The 19992-nt window shown below is 43.0% G+C and overlaps 2 protein-coding genes across 2 annotated transcripts; both read left to right on the top strand.

The window, feature by feature from the left end:
• The first annotated feature begins 807 nt into the window (after window positions 1-807).
• On the top strand, window positions 808-5164 carry LOC122128624. The gene is made up of 7 exons (XM_042702977.1): window positions 808-1915; window positions 2731-2808; window positions 3151-3215; window positions 4099-4180; window positions 4296-4455; window positions 4598-4635; window positions 4953-5164. Exons 1-7 carry the CDS (start codon window positions 1729-1731, stop codon window positions 5162-5164), a joined length of 822 nt encoding a protein of 273 aa, XP_042558911.1. The 5' UTR covers window positions 808-1728.
• A 2081-nt stretch (window positions 5165-7245) lies between these two features.
• Window positions 7246-18334, top strand: LOC105906997 (microsomal triglyceride transfer protein). Its single transcript, XM_012835230.3, has 18 exons — window positions 7246-7494; window positions 9047-9231; window positions 9625-9768; window positions 10087-10194; window positions 10397-10513; window positions 10793-10932; window positions 11121-11271; window positions 11702-11859; window positions 12085-12253; window positions 12482-12589; window positions 13013-13225; window positions 13491-13702; window positions 13963-14060; window positions 14203-14324; window positions 14489-14716; window positions 15076-15200; window positions 16394-16564; window positions 16861-18334. Exons 1-18 carry the CDS (start codon window positions 7428-7430, stop codon window positions 17009-17011), a joined length of 2667 nt encoding a protein of 888 aa, XP_012690684.2. The 5' UTR covers window positions 7246-7427; the 3' UTR covers window positions 17012-18334.
• Window positions 18335-19992: the final 1658 nt, after the last annotated feature.

Genomic DNA, 19992 nt, shown 5'->3' with positions numbered 1-19992 from the left:
TCATGAAAGTAGACTTAAGGAAGTCACTGTATCTCTGTATCACTGTAGTTGACCATGGCACCTCATTCTTTTTATTATTTCCTTATTTCCATATTTTCTATTTACTTATTCATAATTCTGGTGTTCAGGTCGCCTTTCTGCATGAATGTTGCTCTACGAAGTTATTATTATTGTTGTTATTAATCATGATAGTTGTAGTAGTAGTATCTAAAAAATGAAACATTAGAAGCATGAAGCATCTTATCTTATAGCACTTACAGTTGACAATTCGCAACGATTCGAAAAATCGAATGCCAGTAAATCCCATTTTATGAGGCGAATATTATATAAGTGCTGTCAGAGGGCCACAAGAGGGCGGCAGCCGATAACTTAAGGTTGAAGGTCTTTTTTTTTTGGTTGAAGGTCTTTTGCCTACGGAATCCCCCGCATTGTCACGTCACAAGTGGATGAACCGCCGTAAGTTCTGTCAGTCGCCCGGTTCTGAATTCCAAGGTGAGTTCTCAAGTGACTCGGAAATACTGCTCTCCGTGCAGTGAATATGGAAAAAGCTTTTCACAATGCTGACATGATCATTAATACAAATCAATCCTCAGTGTGCAGGTAAGTGGCAATATTTGGGACTAATTTCTGAACCAAACATATAAAAATAAACAATTAAACATGTTGCTGGTTCTCTGCGTCTCGTAGGCCTGACCAGTCAAACTTAGATGTACAATGACAGAAATCACCGTTTCCGATAGCATCAACCGGACTGGATAAGCCTTATGTTCTTGGTCTTTCAGAAGAAGACTGTCAGTGTAACATTTGAGGAGTAGTGAACTACGTGTGATTAAACTAGTGGTTTAACTACATTGTATCAGTAGCTTGCTGTTAGCTCAACTATATTCATATTTGCATAGTGGTCCCCTACCTGGACTCTAGTTTCTGGAAGAAAGGTGTCTGACTGATGGACATTGGATACAAAACCAAAGATGACATTCCTTACACTTTCCCATGAATAGTGTTTTTTCTTTTTTTCTTTTGTTTTGATTTGTTTGTTTTGTTTATGTATGACTTGTGAACAAGTAGGCACTTCCTGCAATACATTCAATTGAGTGGCATTTTTTTTTATTATATTTTGTTATAATTTCGTATCAGTAGCTTTAGTTAACCAAACTTGATATCTCCCTCAGGTAGCTTTGCTGTAGTTCAACTTTTTCCAGTGTGAATTAAATGGGAGTTCGCAAAGCGATGCTTTCAAAATAGCTCACCCAACCAACACTGGCAACATAATATTCTGTATTATAAAACAGAGCTAGTTCTCTCTTGCATGCTTTCTCCTTCTTTCTCTCTCAGCTCGAGGAGATACGAACTCTACCCGTCCGGCTCCAGTGCACCCCCAGCCACTCCCATCTTAACGGAACCCAATGTGGTGCTGCTAACCGTGAATGAAGTTCAGTCACCCCAGAATGTTCAATCACACCGCAGCTACAATCGCTTCGGTGTGCCCAGTCAGAGTGCCTTCTTTTGCAGGAACAACCCACAAACCCAAAGAGTGCAGCTAATAAAGGGCAAGTGAGCAATGACTGTCTCCCTCTGTTTGGTTTGTTGAAGGCCAGAATGATGATGACGATGACAATGATGACGACGATGAAGTTTCCCCTACCAAACATACTCCAGGCAGTCAGTTAATTCCCCTCTCATCTTTCATCAGGTATCCATGGCAAGCCCGTCTGTTGGGTCAATGACATGACGCTCGGCCACCAGCCGACCATTTGCCTGGGCCGACCCTTGACCCCAGAGAGCAGCCTGATTCTCAGCGGGAAGATCCCAGCTTCAGCCATCGGCACCAACAGCAATGCCCTGCCCATCAACACCCTCACCGGCCTGCAGTTCTTCCCCCTCAAGCAGATGGACTCACCTATGCTCAAACTGTGTGAGTTCAAGCTGCTTCCACTTTGGGTTTGATTTGGGGTCATGTTAGGAGAGGCCTAAACAACTGGGCTTTAATAGGAATTTGCTCTTTTTTGTTAAGTGGAGAGAATCTTATCTGGTGGTCTCGGAGCACCATTACTTCTGCAGTCCTTCAGAAACATAGCCCTTTTATTGAGGGAGGTGCTTTTCTTGCTGGGTTGAAATTGCCGCCCTGCATCATTACGTGTCCTGTGCGTTTGGTGTTAGGAGCAGACATAATGGCAGAGGGAAATACAGATTCACATGAGAATATTGTGAAATCGGTGAGAGAATTTATGAACCACATACAGAGATAGAGATAGAGAGAGCTGACAAATAGAAGTCGCTAGCTCTCAAGTTTGGTTCATAAGGGCAGCATAGCACTGCAGCCCCAGGGTGGTGCTGGTTCATAGTGGAGCAGGTAACCCTAGACTCAGTGGGAGGGCACAGTGACACAGAGTGAGAAAGGCTCCTGTAGCTTGACTGACAGACTGTGGTCGTGACCTTGGGTTCATTTCAGAGTAAGTTACACGCTATACGGAAAGAGGAAAGTTTGCCTTCATGGCCTTCGGTGGCAAAGGGGGGAGTCAGACAATTCAAACCTTAAAAATATTAGGGTTTGAGTGAAACCATAACTCTAAACCTCCAGTAGAAGATGGCATCAAGGAATAATATATATCGTTTTGGGGCATTTAGATCGGTTGTTCTAGTGAAATGCGTACTCTTTGGTTTTGGTGGAATACCTGAACTTTCACAGATGTATCTTCTCAGTGTTCCCTGTGCCTCCTCTTTCCATAGTAACGGGTGCATGGATAGATGAACTGAGAGACCTGACAGAGAGGGTTGGACTTATTTTGCCAAGCATGAGCTGTAGAGGTCAGTATCACAATCTCCATCCTTGGAGGATATAGCCATTTTCCCAAAAAATCTCAACCCCTTCTCACGGTCGAGTTAAATACAGAAATAAAAAGTATTTACATCAGCATCACACTAAAAACCTAACCATCTAACCTTGCTGTTATGGGTGGCATTGACTATTCCCCAAATGATGGTCCCTGTTATGAAATGTTATTGGGACTGTTTGACCCCGGGCCATAGAGGTCGTAGATAAAATAGAGGCCCAGCACATTTCTCTACACTCTCATCAGCACATAGGGTAAAAATCCTCAGTGCCCTGTTGATAAGCTCTGTTTCAGCCTTTTCTCACCTGACCCACAGGCACCTCCCCCTGCAGAAGCCCACTGCTGGCGTGCAGCGACAACGACATCAAAATACAGCTGATGGTAAAAGCCAAAGGAAGAACAGCAAGTTATAGTACCAATAGTCCTGCTAGAAGGAGATGGAATAGCAGTGCCAGTATGTGCAGACAACAGGAACAATAGCAGCTTTAGTTGTAGTTGCATATACTGTATGTGTATGTATAATGTAACAACAAAATGTTGTAGCTGCATTGTGCTAAAGATAAGATAAAAAAAAAATATGAAGGAGACACACACACACCCTCCTTAACAAAAGACAAGCTCTGATTTCCTACTATGTGCTGAGATCTATCACGCAATGCATTCCACCGATAGACTGGAGTGCAGTAAGTGAATGTGGACACCAAACGTGCTCTATGAGTGCAGGCATAGGCGGAGATCCCGGGGGGGACAGGGGGAACGTGTCCCCCCCTACCATAAAGTTGTCCCCCCCAACAGTCATTGTAAATACAAATCAATTATTTGTAATAGTATAGTAATTAGGGTGACCAGACGTCCCCTTGTCCTCTTTTTGAGACCTAAAAAAAAATCTTCCGGCAGGGATTCCAAAATCGGACGTGGATTTTGCCTTGTTGGATATTTGTGTTCCTCTGTGTATTTTAAAAACGAGTTATTACGTCCCTGCATGTCAAAAAGATGGCAAAGCTTCGTCGCGGGGGGAGGGGGCGGGGTCATCTGCATGTGAAAAAGATGGCAAAACGCCGTTGCAGGGGGAGGGGGCGGGGTCATTTGCATTTTTACTGTGTCCCCTCGCAGGAATTACTCGTGTATAGTCCCCCCCTACAACGAAATGGGATCTCCGCCCCTGAGTGCAGGGGAGCGGAGCTGTGTGTGTGTCTGAACCCTCTGATTCCTCTAACATAACCATTCATCTGTGTGTTGTGCTTCTTGCCTGGGCTGTGCACAGCTGATTGACATCCTGTGTCAGATCCTAGAGGTAAAGTCCATCATAGAGGTGCAACAGTGGTTACTGACTGCAGGGAAAAGAGGTGAGTCCCTCTCTCTCTGTCTGTATGGATTTTGCAAGAATGTATACTTACCATGTTATATAATGTGTTAGTAAAATATCTGTGAAACTTACAAGTAAAACAACTGCCTATTTAGAGAAGGACCACATAGTAAGCCTGCTGTCCAATGCCTTGGCTAAGCAACCACCTCAGCTGTCAGCCAATGAGGTGTCAGCACAGGAAAAGCGTACTGGGAAGCAGGTGCCTTCAGCCACCAAGATGTCAACTCTGAATGAAGAAGAGACCCAGGCCTGCAGGTGCCATCAGTGCTGCCACCTAGTGGCCAATTGAGAGAGAGAAGACTTAATTTATGTTGCATTGACATGCATTGACATGTCCACAACAAAATAATCTAAATGTCTAAATAAAACAAACGTTTTCGATTTTACTTTTTCTCAGAGATCCATCACCTGAGGCTTTAAATGAAGGACGTACAGGTATTGGCATTATGCATTTCATAATTTTTGCATATTATTACGCAATATATTTGCATGCATTAAGCATTTCATGATTTATAGACAGCACATTTAATTTCCTACTCCTTTATTTGGGTGCTGTCCTTTTACCTTTCAGATATTTGAATTTACTTACTTACTTTCATTTATACTTAATAACAAACTTCGTAGTTGTATCATTTGACAGCATACAGTATATTAGTGGTGCTATGAGTACACACCATGTGGTGGAGGCATGTGCACTACAGGGTGTACATGTTTTTAATCACTGGTCAATTGACAGCGATCCTGTTCAACAGTGACTTGGGGCAGTCAGAGCCCCTCCAGGCCTAAGAGTCGCCTCTCCAGGCCTCAGAGTCGCCTCTCCAGCCCAGCCGTCTGCCACCTCCAGTCTCCTCAAAGGCCCGTGCTGCGCTACACCAAACGGACCGTCACCCCACAGGTCCCTCCAGCGGGCAGGAGTTTCCAGGAGCAGTGGTGCAACTACAGCCAGCAGAGCCACACCACCTGAAGGAGCTGCAGCTAACAGTGTCACTTAACTGTGTTCGTTTCTGCCTCTGTGTCTTTCTGACTGTGTGTGTGTGTGTGTGTGTGTGTGTGTGTGTGTGTGTGTGTGTGTGTGTGTGTGTGTGTGTGTGTGTGTGTGTGTGTGTGTGTGTGTGTTTACTTGGGGAATGACCATGTCCATATGAAGAACAGTAAAAACTGCTGCTGTTCCATCAAACCAAGCTTTGTCTGTTGGTTTTTTTTTCCAGTTGAAGGTTTGAGGCCAAGTAAGACATCTGTCTTTAAAGTTGTATTAATTTAATAGTTAAGATATTGATCTCTTCTTCTTGTTCTTCTTCTTCATCTTCTTCTTCTTCTTCTTCTTCTGCTCTGTTGTGAGTGTGTAGTCATGGTCAATGTGAAGTAAATTCCTTAAAGCAGCAGTAAGGAACTTTGGTCAATCTCAGTACTGAAAATGCATGCAGAAGCCTTACAAACACCAACAACAGCACAGTTGGCATGGATAAAAGGCTTGCTAGCATGTTAACTCATGCCTTATAGTTGGACAGGTGTGTTTATCTGTCCTTCACAAGGCTATATTCCATGACAATTAATTTTAAGATACCAGTAGTAGTTGCTTATAAAAAAAACATGCTGCAAACAGTGGCAGTATGCAGTTGTTGCTCTAAATTAGACTTGGAGACAAGCATATGACATTTTCTATGTATGATTGCAATCAAAATCATCCAACCCCTTAACCACTTAATAAACCCTGATGTGAGTGTCATGAAGTGAAAAATGTAAATTACGGACTTAGTAAACAGTCAAAGTCTATACATGTTTCAGTGACAAACTAGTTCAAGTTTACAATAGGTCAAATTAAATATCTAATACTATCGACAAATGTCCAAGTGTAAAATTATCCAAACCCTAATAAATATTGTGCAGTTAAGCCTTTGGGAACTCTTTATAAGTTATTGATATATACAAATATATTACAACTGTATATCTCTAAATCGTCTGTTTTAAAGCTTTAATAAATTACTGTAATACAAATATTAGACAATACAGAGTATCAGTTATAACAATGTATTTTTTTTTTTTTTTTTTTAAGTTTGAAAAGGTTTATATTTGAATGGAAATCAATATTTGGCATAAGGTATTTGAAGTAAAAGAAGTTGTAAAATAGTTTATGGTCTTGATTTATAAGGCAATGTATTTTGTGTTGAGTGGACTCAAGTCCTTTGTTCCTCATGCATGAGGTAATTGAGAATGTCATGCCATGATGAAATGTTTTAAATGAGGGCACGTTAAAGATAATGACGTCCAAGTGGTGAAAGTGATCAAAGAGCGATTATTTCAACTGGTCTTGTATGAGCCAGATAATGGTCGTGTCTTCTCCATTAATCAAACACAAAAATTGATGTGGTCAGAGTGATCACAACCCCACTTAGTCAGTCAGAGAGAGATGTCCGAGGTGAATGATGAGATATGTTTAATAGATTACAGATATGTAATTTATTTGATAATTTGCTCATAATCTAAAATGTGATCCTCGTAGCTTTTGTGGCCTATATTTCTAGTGACTGAAAGTGGCAATGCAGTTGAATTTCTCCTATTCCAAGTGATCAAGGTCACGTTTGGAAAGTCCCTTCCACTAGCGTTCCACAGTTTATCTTGACGTGTTTATTACCGATAATTAGGTGAAAGGTCCAACCGGATATCTCATAGTAAAAATATTTGCTACAGTGGTAACAACGATGAGCTTCAGTCAATTAGTAGCCTATGTCCTGATGTGTGCCCCAGATTATTTAATTCGTTTTTTTTATATATATATATGAGGTAGGCAGATGACTTTCAAGAGGTCAAGAAGCCTAGCCAATGGGTGGGATTATATGTCAGTAAAATGTGTTTTTTAGTCTGGCCGGTCTTCGTAAGCAAAGTGAGTAATGGCAGGCGCGCTTAACAAAAGACGATTCTTTCATCAAGAAATTATTGATTGATTGATCAGTGTCTGATCAGTGGAGGCGTTACACGCATGCCGGCGTTCCCTCATATATGAAGGACGGAGGTAATCTCTCTCACTGCATTGTAAGGTGATCATCAAATCTCAGCGTTGAGCCTGTTAATGATTAGTGGTACCCGCGTACTTAGAACTTCAGCGTGGAGTTTGGAGTCTGCCCTCCATCGAGATAAACATAATTGGACTACTCTTGGATTTCTGTCTTCTCTCCGGCTCCTGCGTGGCCGCTCTGTCCGACTTCTTTTAGGCTCTCTTTTGCTTAACCATGCAACAGCGCAGCGTGGTCGCTTGTCTACTCGTCTCACTCTTTTCATTCATTGCCTCTACAGAAGGTAAGTGCTTGAATCCTCTTATTATGTGTTCACATTTGTTAAGTGCTGGTGCTGTGTTTTAAACCAATGGTTTGATTTTTAAGGGACCTCAAGTAAAAGAGACCACTGTTACGTTTAGTTTGTTCAGAGAAGTCAGGCAATCCTATTTGAGTGGAATTTGGAAGAGATATTAAGCTTTCCCGAAAAGCCTCTGATCAGAACCACAGTGGTTACAATGAGCATCAGAGCAGATAGCAAAGTACCAAGGACTGCTTAGAATCGGAATGGACAGCATGTATGTGAACTGTATGTCCACAGTGCACAAGAAAGCCTTTTCTACAGTCACGAAATGTCTATTTACAAACCCAGTGTCAGACTCCAAAGTAAACAGAGCACACCTCTATCACCCCTGCCAATATCAAACTGTTTCCCTTTCTCTTTCGGGTATTTGACTGTATAAGAGTGTTTCTTAGCTGTATCAAAATGAGTTTGTTTTCCTCTAGTTAGTGATGTATGTATGTGATCTTACATGTGCTGACAGAGCATAAAGAATGCAGGAGGCAGAGCCCAGTGAAATGTGCCCTCTAAACTGATAACTGCCTACTACAGCCACGCAATCCAGGAGTGACACGTCAGTCTTGGCGTGGTGTAACTGCTCACTGTCAAAAAATGAATGGAATCTTTTCAGCATTCAGCGATATGATCAAACTTCTTCAACGATTGGCACATATCACGTTTGGCAAGCCATGTGTCCAAATCATTTGAGATTCCACAATTGAGAGGATTCGTGTATAAATCTCAATAATCTGTGAATTACTGTTATGTCTATGGCATTTGTCCCGTAATGCTCAATGCATAACTGCTATTTTTCTGTGATTCGGAGGCCTGTGACTGACTATCAGTGACCCCTGTCACACTCTGTATTGTGAAAAGATAGATTATGCTGTGGGGCCAATGCTTTTATCTTACCCCATCTGTCATGAACTAATATGACTAACATGTTGCTCAACATGAACTCTGTGAAACATCATTCTAGAGCTAGGAACATGATAGCAGTCGACCCTTCTTAGTTCACAGACACTCTAAAAGTAGAGTAGAAAAAACAGCACCCAGAGGTTATTAGAGTAGGTATTATTCAGCTGGTGGAACACGTTGACCACAACCAGTATGCAAAATATGGAAAGCCTTATCAGAGGGTCAGTTCATGACTAGGCCTTGTTTTATAGTCATGGTTATAAGACAATTAATTACAAATCATTAGCCAGGGCACTATTCAAATGGAATAGCCCAATGATTTGAGCAATCACAGTTCTTGTTTTGCTGTTGCATTTTCCAAACCAAAAGACTGATGAACATTACAAAGATGAAGGGTTCCTGCTGATTACTAATGCCTTCTAAAGCACTACAGACCAGCAAATTCAGTGTCCAAACAAAGGGCATACATATTCTCCCATCACTTCAAAGACAAAGAAGGGGAGATGACCGTTCTCCCTCTCCCTTCCCCTCCCTCCTCCCCTGCTGTGTTGCCCCTTTCACCCCCTCATGCCTGGGCTGCTGTGTTGTGTTGTTTCAGGTGCCCCAGGCCCTCGTCTGGACAACCGCAGGCTGTATCGCTTCAGCTACAGCACAGACTTCCAGCTGGACCGAGCTCAGGGCTCGCGTCTCGGGGCCACCGGCTTGAGGATCGCCAGCAGCGTCGACATCAACCTGGTGTGGAGGAACCCTGACAATGAGGACGAACAGCTTCTCCGCATAGAGGTAGGGGCTTGAGCCGTGGGGAAAGGTTTGGGGATGAATGATTTCGGTTCTTACACAATGTGCAATATTGCTTTGAAAAGACACAATATAGTGGCCAGTATGTGTCATTTCCATAAACTTTCACAAGTTACCAGTTAATTTAGACAGGTGGTTTAAAAAAGATTGCCTTCATTTGATTTTTTTAAATTATTTTCCTGAAGATAGTGCTTCCAATTGAACTTTTAATTTGTTTCTTCTTGTGGTAGTTTAACACACACTCACATCATAGATTATAGGTTTTATTTTACGAACCGTTTAAATGTGTTTCTTTTTGCTGTTTGATTTCCTCTTCCCTGTTCTATGCCTGTATACAGGACTTCATTCTCCAATCTCTTGTCATTTTGTCGTTGACAGATCTCAAATGTCCAGATAGAGAATGGGCTTCCACGCTCCCCCAAACGCAACATCTTTAAAGGCTCTACTGCTGAGAGCGTTCTGGGAGAAACCAAACTGGCAGCACTGCAGTCCCCATTTATGGTGTACTGGAAGTTTGGGAAGGTAAGCTTGAAACCTACTACAACACTACACTAGGTTGTTACGTGATAGGACACCCTGTAAAGTGAAGGTTCTGCACCTCAACATAATGTTTGTTGTAGTATCTTTGTGTCCATGTAGCTATTACTACAGTACACTTGCTTCCAGTAATAAACCCCATGTGTGTTTTTCCTTCGTGTGTGTGTGTGTGTGTGTGTGTGTGTGTGTGTGTGTGTGTGTGTGTGTGTGTGTGTGTGTGTGTGTGTGTGTGTGTGTGTGTGTGTGTGTGTGTGTGTGTGTCTGTATGTGTGTGTGTGTCTGTTTGTGGGTTGTTTTCCTCAGGTGAGGAATGTCTTCTCCCACAAAGGGGAGCCTATCACCATCAGGAATCTGAAGAGGGGTGTGGCCAGCATGCTGATGATGCAACTTAGGGGTGGGAAGATGTTTGAGGTAACGTAGCACAGATGGAGATGCTGCTGCACACCCACACTCACACAAGCACACACTCACTCACTCACTCGTTCACTAAACATGTTTTAATGAACATATTTGACATGATATTTAACACTGACAAATGGAGAAAGGAGGGACACAGAGACCTGCTGTTCAGATTGAGTTGAGGCTATAGTTGACCTCAGGACTCTGTTTGCAGGCTGATGTTTCTGGAAAGTGCGTTGTGGAGTACAAGGCTACCAAGAGTAAGGTCACCCGAACTAAGAACCTGGATACCTGCAAAACCACAGAGACCGGCTTCACCACCCAGAATCCGGTATGTAGGCAGACTCTCAGGATGCTGTCTAAAGTACATTTTATTCATTTATTTCCCCCACACATACATTCTGTGCGTTGTCTTTTCATCGTATGTCTAGTTACGTCATTTCAACTGCTTTGTCTCTCCTGTCCTTCTCTCTCCTCTTTGCTCTATTTGTGTCATCTCTCTTTCCGTGTTATGAACTGATACCAGCCTGTATCTTCTAAAGAAATTGAAGCCAGCATCCAGACATCACTGAACCATCTCACCGTCACATCTCCTTTGCCTCCTCCCCAGGTTCTTGGCGTGACCAGTGCATCTAGCTCAGTCACCACCATCACACTGGAGAATAACTTCATCAAGTCAGCCGTGGCCGAGGAGATGCACACCCTGTTAATCAACGTTCGCCATGTTATCTCTGCCCGCATTATCTCCAGGTAACTAAAGTAGTCCTTTAATCAGTAATGCTGTGCTAATGGATATTATATGCATTTGTGTATTACATTAGATTGGAATGAGATTGATGAAGTGACATATTATAATGTTTCATTATTAATCATAAATTTGCATGGTCTATTAACTGAGATTACCTTTTGTATACCCCCCTCCCCCCACACACACACAGACAAACACTGACACTGGAGACTATCGAGGCTGGACCAGAGGAGGTTGCTGGGAAGGATGCTTTCAGTGTGGTCAAATCATTGGATGACAGACTGATTTCAGTGGGCATCTTGGCGGAGAAGATCAAGCCCAGACGCAAAGACTCTCCCACAGTGAGTGGCTCAGGCCAAACATCCTGATGGGGATGAAAAGGCAAAGGTTCAGTCTGAAGTTCTGGAATGTTTTAGTTAGAATTGCGCAGAAATGATGGATGTTGAGTGTATTTTGTAAAACCTTGAGGCTTCTTTGGTTAGCAGTCTTCATCTTTGAATTGTACAAGAAGTTTAACCCATTTCTTCTGCTAAAAACTGGCTTCATCACTATAGTTTTACACCTCCAAAGACAGTTTAATTAATACATTTATTATATATATATAAAATATCTTCCAGTGCAGCCTACTCAAATAATCAAGTCTTCAAACCAGATGTCCAATAGTTTGCTAAAGTGCGCCTTATGATATGAACATTTGTTTAAACATTACAGGTTTCGTACATTACAGTTTTCAGTGTAATGCTATGCTCATGTGTCCGTTTTTATTCATAGCTGATGGAGGTGTGGCAGGAGGTGAAGAAGGATCTGGAACCAGCGAACCTGTCCAAAGCCACGGCCCCTCGCAGCTTCCTCACCCTCATACATAGCCTGAGGAAAGCCAGCTCGGCGGACATGTTGGAAGTGCTGGCCTCCTGCAGCAAGTCTCTACTGTGAGTGTGGTCTCTGAATCAGTGACCTCTTGTGACTCTTTTATCTTCTAGTGGCCCTCTGTACATATTACCTATCTGTCTGCTTCACCATCAAGCTGTTTATCTGCAAACATACGTGTGGTGTTTGAATCTTCATGCTCCATCTATGTGTTGTCTTGTGGGCCGTCTCTCCTTACTTAGATTCTTGTTCACTTTCCCTGTTTCCTGCCCTGTTTCCTCCTTCAGGCCTCAGCTGGTGGATGCTGTCACCTCTGCTCAGACCCCCGCCTCCCTGGAGGCCATTTTGGAATTCCTCGACTTCTCCAAGAAAGACGGGCTGGTTCTTCAGGAGCGTTTCCTCTATGCCTGCGGCTTTGCCTCCCATCCCACTGAGAAGATGCTGCAGACCCTACTGGTGAGTGAGCTTTCCATCTTCCATCTCCCTATTACATAACATACATACGGACAATGCATCCTAAAAATATGCTAAGTCCAGAAAAAATCATCATTCGTTGATCGATTTATTTCTCCTTCAGCTAACATTTTGAGTTTTCAGCTAATTGTAACAAGATACAGTTCAGCTGTCTAACAAGGAGATTTGTTTTCTCCTTGACTGAGAAACTCATAGTTTATCTTCCTGTAGGAAATTTCAAAGGGGAAGATCGGCAGCCCTGACATCAAAGAGTCTGTGGTGATTATCATGGGAGCCTTGGTGAGGAAGCTTTGCCTGAAAGGAGATTGCGGACTATCAGTAAGTGTTATCAAAACAACATCAAGATCTAAGCAGTTTACCACTTTCAAAACATCATTTGGCCCCTTTTTATACATATTTATAGTATACCCTTGGGAAGTAGGCATTTAGTGCCTAATCAGTCGTTAAGTGCAATGTACTTCTTTTATTGGTGCATGTTGACTACACAGATTTGGAATTAGGCTTAGTTCTTCAGTCAGGGTCATATTCTAATTGTATGTATAAACATGTGAAATCAAATGATATTAAATGGTAGTGCTAATAATGACATTATTTATTGCTGATGCAAGTACACTTAAGTGAGGATATTTAAAATCATGATCTCACTCTATGATATGTGTGTTTGAAATACATAATTTGTAAGTTAGTTAGTTAGTTAGTTTGATTGGTTGATTGATTGATGGGTTGGTTGCTGTTGTGCAGACTGTAGAGCAGGTGAAGAAGCTCCTCCTGGAGGGCCCAGACAGCACCCAGGAGGAGGCCCAGGTCCAGATGTACCTCCTGGGCTTGAAGAACTCCCTGCTGCCAGAGGCCATCCCACTGCTGGCCAAATACGCCGAGTCTGAGACAGGAGCCTACAGCACCATCGCCATCACTGCCCTGCAGAGATATGATGTCGCCCTCATCTCCAAAGAGGTACATTGGTTGAGATGGTCTCTTACTTTAGTGATTTTGTTTTGTTTGTTTGAACTGGAAGTGAAATGGGTTGATAATTTAGCTTTTCACCGAATCACATTGGATTTCAACTGGATGAACGAATAGTAAAAACATTTATTTTTTTAATTAAGACATATTTCCACCTCCCACTGCTTTATAGCCAACAAATGGCAGTGGACTGCGAGGGTGAAGCCTTCATTTGCATCATCTACCATCATAACAACCCTGCTCCCCTTCCTCCCAGGTCAAGCTCGCTCTGAACCGCGTGTATCACCAAACCCGGCGGGTGTACGAGAAGAACGTGCGAGTGGTGGCGGGTGATGCCATCCTCAACAGTGACCCCACCTACATGGAAGTGAAGAACCTCCTCCTGTCCATCGGCCATCTCCCCCACGAGATGAACAAGTACATGGTCTCTAAGATCCAGGACGTCCTGCGCTTTGAAACGCCTGCCAGGTGAGTAGAGCAGCTCTCTACACTGCCCGTGTCTACACTCTTGAGTCTTGACCCCCTGGAGGTGCCATAGCACACAGATCACCACAGCATTCAATTCACGATGGTCATAAAAAAGTTATTCCTGTAAAGAAGTCAAAAGACAAAGCAAAAAGACTTTCTTTTTTTTTAACGAAAGATCATGATTTTCTGGTTTTTTTTTTAACTAACAAAAGAGAATTCCATTCAAGGGAAAGGTAAATGTTTGGTCTTTGACTTTGCAGTGACATTGTTCGCCAAGTGATGAAGGACATGAACTCTCAAAACTATGACCGCTTTGCCAAGGTCGGATCATCATCCGCTTATTCTGGCTACATGGCAAGTAAGTATCCTCTCAGCTGACCTCATTTGTTATTTTTGACCTCAGGGAAAGTAAACAAATATTGTGTGTGTGGGAGTGAGTAACTGTAGTTATCAGTGCATTTTGTCCTATTTGTTGACCTTTCCTTGCTGTATTTCTACAGAGACCACCGATGTCACTTCCACCTACAGTCTGGATATCCTTTATTCCGGCTCAGGCATCCTGAGGAGGAGCATCATGAACATCTTTGGCCAAAGCAACGACGCCCTCCTTCATGGCCTCCAGGTACTGCGCCCCTGAATAGGCTACAAGTGTAGCACTCATATACTATAGTATTAGAACAGGCTATGAAAATAATTACATTCAGACAATGTTGCATGCCTATTGCAGAAAATATGAATGTATCATTTTGTAGCGTAATATTAAGTCATTTCTAATCTCATTTTCAGGTGGCCATCGAGGCCCAGGGTATGGAATCATTGATCGCAGCGACTCCTGACGAGGGAGAAGAGGACCTGGAGTCGTTTGCTGGGATGTCTGCCCTACTCTACGACGTCCAGCTCCGTCCTGTGACCTTCTTCAAGGGCTACAGTGACCTCATGTCTAAGATTTTCTCCATGTCTGGAGACCCCATGAGCGTGGTGAAGGGCTTGATTCTCCTGTCAGACCATTCCCAGGTTAGCATTGTCTTTTCATGTTGGGTGCTTGAACCCCAGAAAATGTCCAGAGATCACACCAGCTAGAATTTACAGTTACGTTTTGTTCAAAGTGACGTACAAGGGAGAATGTAACACCGTTTATCAAGTGTGATGTTACTAAATGACAGGCATAAGAATAGATCTTAAAGAACAAATTTGACTCTTCATTTTAAACACAAAATAGAGGTCAGGACGGTTGCTATAGACTGCTGACCTCATGTACAGATAAAATGTATACGAGCAAGACACATAAAATGCTTTGCATTGCAACTTTATTTTTGTTTGCTATTTCCTCTAATGGATGTAAGACTATTCCTGATGTATCTCTCTGTCTTCAGGTTATCCAGTTGCAGTCTGGACTGAGGGCTAGTGCTGAGGTCCAGGGGGGCCTTGCCATCGACATCTCTGGAGGCATGGAGGTTAGCCTGTGGTACCGTGAATCCAAGACCAGCATCAACAACAGGTCAGAACTTGTGGTCCCGGTCACGCTGTACATTACAAAGTTCTTGTGACAGAGAGATTAGGCTATTAAGTACAGTGCAATATATTGAGTAACAAAGCGTTAAAGCACATTGATGATTTGTTATTACAAACAAACTAGGATTAGATTTAGTTAGAATTGTGTATGATTAGCTACCAAAATTTGAATCTGTGTGCACATTTGGCTAACATCCGAACACCCTACCCAGCTTTCATTTGGGAACGTCAGTTGGCATACAGTACCTGTGGAATGATTTACAGAGGGGCTCTTTGACAACTCTACAATATTATCAGGCCCCAGACACCTACTGAATTGCATATTCATTTAGCAAAAAAATACTTTTTTTCTTCCATTTCTGTTACTCCTTACTGTTGTCCCGAACACCCATGGTGTTTCTGGTCACAAGCAGCCAGCAGTTTGTAGGCCTGGTAAAGCCTCTGTAATCCTGCCGGGTCATACATTGACAGAGATGCCAGAACAGCCTTGTCTTTGTCTCTGGCGGGTATTTCGGCTGGCATCCAAACTCAGGTCAGTGCCAGCCGGGCAGAACGAGCAGAGGCAGGTGTGGGGATGAGCTCTTCCTCCTCAGCGGACGCACAGACAGACAGGCTATCTATAGGACTCGCTCTAAACCCCTGGTGCTGTCTAGTGCCAGGACATGCTTCAGCCTCTGTGGCCAAACACACAGAGAAAGTTAGGCTCAAGGGTCGGGGGCTATCCAAATACAGACGGCCATTTTGAATTCAAGTGTAAGACCCCCGTAGGCTATACGGTTTCAGTGTGTATTTGGTGTCCTTGAGGCGTGCTTGATATTGTTTCATGGTGACTTTAGGTATAGAGTCTGTGGCCAGGGAAAAGCCATTAATGACAAAGACACGTGGATTTATTAGAGGTATTCATAGCACCACATCCATCCTTACAGTCATGACAGATTCAGACTTGGCAACTATTAGCTTATATAACCAGAGAGTGATCTGGCATTCATTTTGTTTTGTTTTAAGGAGATTTTATCAGGAATTGAGTCACTAAACGGCTCATGACTTATATGAAATGTTAAAGTAGTGTGTTTTTTCTATGTAGTCTCAGAATACAAGCCACTCTGGAATTAACAGACAGTTTTAATGCAAAGGAAATGTTAGGACAGGACTAACCCGTCCGCTGCTACTGTTTTAAAGGGGAGCACTGGTGGTGACCTGCAATGTGACCGTGGATGCAGACTTTGCGAGCACGGGGATGGAGGCGAGTTTTGAGACAGAGGCAGCTCTGGATTTCATCACCACGGTGCAGTTCTCCGAGTACCCCTTCCTGGTGTGCATGCAGATGGAGAAGACCACCTTCCCCTTCAGGTAAGGACCACAGGTCTACTTGCACCCTCTCGTCTGCTTGTTTGGCAATGTTGGTGGTCTTATCTTGGCCTTGTTTTTTTTTTTTCATTACTATACTATAGTAATGCATATCATCATCTATGTACGCCAACAGAAATTTACAACAGAGGTTGTCCTTCAAATTGTATTTTTTTAAATGCAAAAGAGTTTCTGTTCTACTAGTTTTCTGCTCTAAACGTCACAAAGTCTTGGAGCCAAAATCTCCTGCTCTTGTCAGTCAGTGCTCAATGTGTTGCCTTTGTACCTCCCTGGCGCAGGGAGTCGCTATCCAAGTTCGAGAGGCTGCCTCAGGGCAAACCGTTCATCTCTCGACGCGGCCGGAGCCAGCTGGTGCCGGGGTCCGAGTTCCCTCTCCACCAGGCCAACTCCGACATGTGCAAGCGCATACACGGGGAGGACGACTGGTAGAGGACAGCAGCCTGGGAGCAGAGGCCGCGCCGAGGGACTTGGCTAACAATTTCGAATGTCTGCACATTTGTCAAAACACTCAAGATATGCTGGGTTCATTCAAATAATACATTAACACTCATTGTGGAAAAGAGAAATATATCATGACTTGTTTACTTTGTGTGGAGGATTAGCATTGTAGTGATTATTTGAATAATCTCAGTGTGTTTATTTAGTTTTTTTGTCATTTGCACTGTTAAAATAGGTCTCTTTCCTCCGCGCTTCATTTTAGCAGCGAAGTTACAGTATTTATTTTTATCAGAAAGCATTAAAGAACACTATCTCTATAGCACCTATGCCGGAGGACTGAACATAACCCCGAGACCAGCTATCTTCTCTATCCACACACGGCAGGAATGTTTACATGCTTCAGACTATTTAAACCATTTTTTAGCTGGAATTCAAAATACTCTGCCTGGACCATCTCAGTTTCCATAGTGCCTGCTTCAAGTTTTCTATACACTGTGTGTGAATGTCATGTTTTAAGTGTATGTATACATATCCTTTTGTGTCGTGTGTATGCACTAGTCACCCTGAAGGTTATCTATATGTACAGTATGTGTAAATATATATATATATATATATAGTGTTGACCCAGATTATACTCAGGTTAACATAAGCCACTGATGGGGGGGGGTGAGTGTTGCTTGTTTTGAATTGTCAAAACTAATTCTTAGTATAACTAATTTGAGGAGTTGAGGAGGGGTTCTTCATTAACTTTTTTATGAAAGTCTCCAAGGTTCGAATACAGCATTTAGCATTATGATGAGCTGTGTCTTTTTTTATTATGATTTATATTGTTCAACATCAAGGACCGATTCTGGATGATTAATGGCTGTAATTTTTACCCCAAAGAATGTGAACCAATGTAACTGAAATATTTATTGTGAAGTGCATTCTGCACCACTGTACTTTAAAGCCAACACACTCTCTCCTTAAAGCAGCGGAGTCGGACATGGCCCTGGGTCAGATCTAGAGTAAATCTACATCACACCTGGGCTTGGTTTTGTGCTGCTTATGTTTTGCTTGGATGGAGTCCTACAGCTGAGTCTGCACAGTTTCAAGAACTGGTGCGTTGTTATTGTGGTAATTTGGACGATGTTTTGCCATTCTCAAGCATGCAGCTGATTTCGAATGCCCTATACACACAATTTGCAGTGAAATACTGACCATGTGTTCTGTGGAGCTTGAGAGCAGAGAGACAGATGCGTGTGATTGTGTTTGTATGTAGCGGATTTGAATGTAGTACAAACCTTGATGAAGTGCTCTGTTGTGTGGTACAAATAAAAAAATTGGAAAAAAAAGAACCAAAACTGTGTTTTGTCAATGTTTTAAGTGTTTATCAACGGGGGAAGGGATAAAATAATTTGAAAACAGTGTTTTGCCAGACGATAAAGTGACGATTAGAAGGCTGAGTGAGCAGGATTAGAAATGATACATTTCAGCGGTTGCATCGAAACTACTCCACTTTCAAAAGTCTTTCCATCACATCTATTTCTGGTCTGATTAACGGAGGATGATTAAGATGAATGGTAGCTGGTAACATGACCCTGCCTACAGGTCAGCTCCTCCTGTCCATATATTCAGTGACACCTACCCACACGCATGCCTACTGACACAATTATTGGCTCTCACTCCTCTCACACACATAGATATCAAGACATACATGGCACCACACACTGGCACAAATGCACTCATATGAACAGACACAAACGCACACACACACACACACACACACACACACACACACACACACACACCACACACACACACACACACACACACACACACACACACACACACACACACACACACACACAGGCTGTCCACACGTCCCCAACAGCCACTGAACCCCACTCCCATCTGCAATGACCACATACCACAAGATGACTTGGATCAGTCAGCTCCATTCCAGAACACATTTTAGCACTACTCGTACAGTCTGCTTGGAGGGTGAGAGGCATGAGAGGAGAAGGGAGGGAGCAGCCAATACTGACTGCAGATTTTGTCTGAGGAGTAGCTAATACTGACTACGGACTGTGTTTGTGTGGAGCTGTGGGTCTGGTTGGGCACGCATCAGTTTCTCCATGGGTTTCATATCAATATGGATGACATAACGCTGTTAAGAATGCATTTATGTGGACATTCTAGCATTAAGCTAATGCAGACAAGACAGAATTTATGGAATTTTTGGACCGCGAGGCACATTGGTCTGACAATGTAACCATGTCCCCTACTTACACGATAATATAACTACCAATGAAATACCAATGAAATAAGAGCATGGATAGAATAGGTAGTTATCATCATAGAAAATCCTAAAATAGACACATTTGGAGCTGTTGGCCTTGATGTTGCTTCTCTTTTCTGTTCCGCTTGGGGGCAGATACCCCCCATCCTGACAGGCAAGCCGTCGCCATGGGCGCTAACCCCGGACACAGCGGAGCAGCTGAGGGTGAGGGGGTGTCTGTCAGTCTAAACGCTGCCATGCCAACCACATCAACAAACGCACACTGTCAGGTGGGACTAATGCCACGAGGCAGCTGATGTTACAGTGGCCCTTGGAAAGCTTACCTTGCATGCTGGCAGACACCCAAGCTCGCAGCACAGAGGAGTCGCAGTGTAAATCAACTGCCACCAACAACAACAACTGTTCTGCAGCCTCCGCCAGCACCGCCGGCACCTCCACCAGCTTCACCAGCACCGACACCCATGCAAAGGCCTCGTCGCATTCTCTGTTTTCTTTCTCCCTCCTCCACTCTGTCTTCAACTCTTTATTGTCTTTCCAATCCCTTTCTCTCTCATTTTCGCTCTTTCTTTCTTTCAGTCCTAATACTCTCTCTCTCTCTCAAACACACACACATAAAAAACATTCTTATCCTCCAGTTACAGTTGGTAGAAAATGTACATTTGTGTCAGTTGTTGCATTGTAATGATCCTTT

Source organism: Clupea harengus, chromosome 22, assembly GCF_900700415.2.
Source record: "Clupea harengus chromosome 22, Ch_v2.0.2, whole genome shotgun sequence".
NCBI classification, from domain to species: Eukaryota; Metazoa; Chordata; class Actinopteri; order Clupeiformes; family Clupeidae; genus Clupea; species Clupea harengus.
Note: the sequence above shows the minus strand (reverse complement) of the source record. Positions and strands in the feature narration are given on the sequence as shown.